Source organism: Cyprinus carpio, chromosome B12 (assembly GCF_018340385.1).
Source record: "Cyprinus carpio isolate SPL01 chromosome B12, ASM1834038v1, whole genome shotgun sequence".
In the NCBI taxonomy this organism is placed as follows: domain Eukaryota; kingdom Metazoa; phylum Chordata; class Actinopteri; order Cypriniformes; family Cyprinidae; genus Cyprinus; species Cyprinus carpio.
Genome location: NC_056608.1, coordinates 3954489 through 3959823, shown reverse-complemented (window position 1 = coordinate 3959823; position 5335 = coordinate 3954489). Strand labels below are relative to the sequence as shown.

The window sequence follows — 5335 nt, the reverse complement described above, 5'->3', positions numbered from 1 at the left end:
CTCTTTAGAATCAGATAACAACTTAAGACTTGTGCAAGCAGACACATGTTGCCATGGGTGAGTCTGAAATTATGGCATTCTGTTTTCATGATTCATTTGGGAAGATTATTTCATGGAACATCCCAGCATTAGTCTAGATACGAATAGAAAGTATATTACCACACATATAATTTGGCTGAGGTGGGACACATTTGCATTGTGAAATTTTGTGCCTACACTTTAAATGAACAACTGTAATTACTGGTAAAGGAATACTTTCTTATTATGCAATAGCTATAGTCTACACCTATCCCACTTTTGTATCTCAGGTATCAGGTGGATTAATATAACTAATATATAACTAGATGTATATAACGTATACCCAAAGTATACTGAATACTTCATGGACTTTATGCTTATTTATTTTTATTTTTTGTAATAAAAAGCGTATTGTTATCCCTTAAAATAATGTTGTTTTCTCATGCAATTGGGTTGGACATTCCTTTCTGGGCAAATGAAAAAAAAAAAAATCAAACAAGGTTACAAAATCAAGTAGCATATGATGTCATTTATTTGAATATGCATGATATTGTAAACACCCTTTACAAATAACATCTAAAGAAGAATGAGGATGACTGACAGTGACAATACAGGCTAATGGTTTCTGTTAATATTATTTCACCTTTGCATGCTACGGAACAATGATTATGTTTGGAATGACATCATCAAATGAAAAAAGTTAAATTTAGAATTACAGCTAATACCTCACTAAATGGGATGGTTGTTGGGTTTAATGTTGTTCCACTACTAATGAATCCTTGTTTTTAAGGAACTTTATGAAAGGTTATCAGTACCCAGGACAGTTTCAAATAACCCTTTTAAATAACCAAATTAATTTAAACCAGTGCTATTTATAACCATATATTTCAAATATTTCAGAAACATTTGAAAGTCGACAGCAAACAAAGTTATCTTAACTCACTTTAAAGGCTGGTGAGCAAAAGCGTTTTATAGTAACCTTTGTTTTCACCCTCTATCACGAGAGGGTTAGAGAACATAACCCATGTGATGCTGAGAGGTAAAAACTAAAAGATAAGATTAAATAAAAGTGACTGCTATGAATTTTTAAGAAATCTCCGAAGATATATGACGCCTAGCAATGTGACATGTGAGCTTTAGATAGGAATGCAGTTTTTTTTGGCAGCAGATGACCTGATGAAAGTGACCCACCCACTACATGTGAGCTGTGAAGAGTACTAAAGGCAGGAATGAAGACAGGTGAATCAAGTCAAAGAGGTAAGACCAGAGATAAGCTACATTAGCCTGTGTGATTGATTTCATTTCTCATTTCAAACTATAATCCAATTCAATTCTTTAAGCAGCATTGTTTCTGTTTTTAATTATTTATTTTCTGATGCAGATGATTGTCTTGCTTGTAACCTGCCTTGTTACTCTTCTGTGTCCCACCGTCCGCAGTGCGGACGCTCCAGTAGGTGAGTGTTACTGAAGTTCAACTTCATTAACACTGTGAATATGTTGTTTTATTTTGTGTGACTCTGTTAAAGTAGGCACTAAAGGCTTGTGAAATGTTTTGATAGGAAGTTCCATTGGTTATATTTATTAATGTTGTCATTTCACCCTAAACAGCATGGTGCTATCACAAGCCGGAATGCAGTAAGTGTGATTTATTCATATGTTTATCTAATTTTTTTTTGTGTGTGTCTGTGTGTGCGTGTGTGTGTATGTGTTCTAATATTCCACATCAATTTTTATTATAAATGTTAAATATTTATATACATTTTCTGAAGTGATATTTTTTTTCCTGGACTTCTGATTTGTAATAGATTTTACCACCTGGCCCAAAATTGCCTCACAATATTGCAATGGATCCCAACAATCTCCCATTAATATTGTGACTGCAAGTGTTCAGGGAAATCCTAACCTGACCTCCTTTAACTTAACTGGTTTTGATGACAACTCCACCTTCCTGTCAATTGTAAACTCTGGTGACTCTGGTAAGGATTTGCTGATATTACCTGGATTTATTTCAATGCGCATTTTACAGAATAACCTTGACTTTCTCAAGATTTGTTCATCTCTATGAAATATAGTTGCTAAAATCATTTATCAATCACTTATTCCGTGACTTCCAAATGAGGAATACCTATAACAAAACCAGTCCTTAGGAAACGGTAACATGAGAAGCATCACATCAAAAAGGTTGCACAGAGAAGTACAAAAGTTTGAGCTGGCAAAGAGATGTAGGTGATCTACTGTTAGACAACAGAAGGATGGAAGTTATTTGATGCCTCTTTGTGTTCCATGAGACTCACTGACTATATTGGAAACTTAGACTGGCAAAAGTAGTGGTACACAAGAGTGCAGATCAATCATCTGTGATGCTCAGTATCAGTGTAGGTGTATCCTGGACATTGTATCTAAAGACAACTTTAAACAGCAAAGTTAGGGCTGCTCTTTGCCTGCATAAAATTAAATGTGAAGATGCAATGTTGCATAAAAGCCAGACTAAATTAAGCCTGCTCTAACCCACCTCTGCACCTAGTATTAAAGTATACAGTTGTAATTGCACTGTAAATGCTACTTCTGAGCAGCATTAAACAATCTATGTAAAGACACTGAGAAAGCAATTCTGTGCAAGCTTGGCAGTGTAAATTTGGTGTAATATGTCCAATTGTCTTCACAGTGGTGGTCAACCTGGATGATGAAAAAATTAAAGTGCAAGGAGGCGACCTTCCAGGTGTATACAACACCAAACAATTCCATCTCCACTGGGGTAACGGCAGCTCCTCGTCTGGCTCCGAACACACGGTGGATGGCAGACAATACCCAATGGAGGTATGAATGATTGAATTTTCCCTCCAAATGCACTGCATTATTTCAAATATTTCCCCTCAAAACAGCCTGTGTATGAGTAAACTCTTTAAAAAGGCTACAAAAGGGGGGTTTCACAGTGATACAATAGAAGAAGCATTTTTGGTTGAACAGTTTTTTAAAATAACTTTTTTTTTCTTAGTTTAAATAAACCTTTTCCACTATAAAGAACCTTATAAGGGTTCAAAGGTTCCATGGATATTAAAGGTTATTTGTGGAACCAGTCATGCCAATAAAAACCGACATTTTTAAGAGTTTATATGATCATTCACTGTATGTGTTTTTATGTGTCTCATAGCTTCACATTGTAAGTGTCCATTCAAAATACAACGGGAATGTGTCAGCTGCTCTAGCTGCCAAAGACAGCACAGCATTGGCTGTTCTTGGTTTCTTCATTGAGGTGAGCATGACATTTATTATATCAAGAGGAAAACACAAACCTAAAAAGTTTGGTTGTGTGCACATGCATAAGTATTATTATTATTATTATTATTATTATTATTATTATTATTATTATTATTATTATTATTATTATTATTATTATTTAACCAACAGGGAACCAATGAAGTGAACAAAACAATAAGCTGGGATATCCTAACATCGTATTTGACAAAAATCCGCAATTCAGGTAAACAAATAGTTTGTAAGCCTTTTGAGTCGTCAGTTCTGTGAGGGATAGTTCACCCTAAAAATCATCTTTTTTTGTATTAATTTATTCACCCTCATGTAATTCCAAAGATATTTTGAAGAATGTTTCAACTGTTTTAGTCCATACAGTAAAAGTCAGTGGTGTCCAAAACAACAATGGTCCACTGACTTTCATTGTATGGGCAAAAACAAAGATGGAATAATAATATCAAGTTTTTCATTTTTGAGCGAACCTTTAAATGCCGGTATGTTTGGTTAATCTCTTCACCAATATGGTTTAACAACAAATCACCACAAAACTGAAGACAGCCAAGTAGTTTCATAACACATTGACTTTTTTGTATATTAGGTGATCAAACCTCAGACATCATGAATCAAATCACACTGAACAGTCTGATTGAAGGTGTGGACAGGACTAAATATTACCGCTACCAAGGCTCTCTAACTACACCCAGCTGTAGTGAAGCTGTGATTTGGACTGTGTTTAAAGACCCCGTCAAAGTCAGTCACGACTTTGTAAGTAAAGGCAACTTTGTGGTACTGTAATTCATAAAAATCATATTAGTCTATTACTGGATGACAACTTCTATGTATTCTGAGTATAAAAAAGTCACTCTATTTACTTTATTCCTCCAAACAGATCAACCGCTTCAGCACAACTGTCCTTTTCAAAGACGCAAATGCTTCAGTTCTAAACACCAACAACTTCAGGGGAGTTCAGCCCTTGAATGGCAGAGTTGTAACGTCACAGGTCACAGTGGCATCTGCAGCACCTTCATCATCCACTTTATCTGTTATCACAGTACTTCTCTTGTCCAGTTTGTATTGGCTGTAAAAAAAAATGCATTTTATCAGCTGATATAATGTAAATTATGTGCACTCTATTGATTGTATTTGATCGTGGTGGTTTCTGTAATATGTTGATTTTTGTCATTAGTGAATCTTCTTACATTTAAATTAGGGTTTAATGACATGAAGGTATTCCTATACCAATTGTATTTCTATTTGTACCAAGTGTATTTTTAAACGCACAATTTATCATCTGTGAGTCCTTAAGATATCAATTATTATTATATATTTTTTTAAATCTCAAGCTCTTATGCTGCCTCCACCTGCTATTGAGAGGCGTTCATGTCTTATTTTCGATTAGGAAACTCATAATTATGATAATTTCGATAGCAAGTGAATGCGTAGCATGCAGCATTAGTTTAGAACAGCTAAAATCATACAGACTGTATGATTATGTTTTAAATGAACCTCCTGTTATCTGCAATTTTATTCAACAGTAGGTGATTCTATAGTATTTAAGGTGATATGTTTTAAATGTCTAAAGCATGACAGCTATTAAAACTGAAATAATAAATGTTTGCTGTTTAATAACAAAAAGTCTCCAGCTGAGTTCTGTTTATGTACATAATCTTATGAGAGTCCAAAAGGCCAATCGAAATACACACATACATACTGTATATATACAAAGTGTGAAATCTTTAAAAAAAAAAAATCTCATACTCATCATACTACATCTTCACCTTGGAATTATAAGATTCTATCTGACATTTTTGTCAAAATGGAGTTATTCACATAGTCTTATTCTGTGACAACTTATTTACATAATGAGATGTTTCTTTTGTCTCTTGTTTAGAAAACAAATAGGGTTCTATCTACAGGGTCCCGTTTCAATAAGGAGGTTATAAGGAGTCTTAGTTGAAATCTGAGTTTATTATGAGATTTTTGAGCCCTATTCGCACGGGATTAGTATTATCTGTGATTTTGAAATTACCCTCCCACATCTGAATTTCGTGTGGTGCATTCGCAC

The 5335-nt window shown here is 34.4% G+C and overlaps 1 protein-coding gene across 1 annotated transcript; it reads left to right on the top strand.

The window, feature by feature from the left end:
* Positions 1–1229: 1229 nt before the first annotated feature.
* LOC109068461 (carbonic anhydrase 7-like) lies at positions 1230–4895 on the top strand. Its single transcript, XM_042734938.1, has 9 exons — positions 1230–1275; positions 1400–1472; positions 1627–1653; positions 1824–1994; positions 2684–2835; positions 3170–3271; positions 3427–3499; positions 3869–4035; positions 4160–4895. Exons 2-9 carry the CDS (start codon positions 1400–1402, stop codon positions 4352–4354), a joined length of 960 nt encoding a protein of 319 aa, XP_042590872.1. The 5' UTR covers positions 1230–1275; the 3' UTR covers positions 4355–4895.
* Positions 4896–5335: the final 440 nt, after the last annotated feature.

Excerpts from the sequence above, each read along its gene's own strand:
- LOC109068461 (XM_042734938.1), top strand. The coding sequence starts at position 1,400 with ATGATTGTCTTGCTTGTAACCTGCCTTGTTACTCTTCTGTGTCCCACC. Across the intron at positions 1,654-1,823 it reads CTATCACAAGCCGGAATGCA|ATTTTACCACCTGGCCCAAA; the intron begins GTAAGTGTGATT and ends GATTTGTAATAG. Across the intron at positions 4,036-4,159 it reads TCAAAGTCAGTCACGACTTT|ATCAACCGCTTCAGCACAAC; the intron begins GTAAGTAAAGGC and ends TCCTCCAAACAG.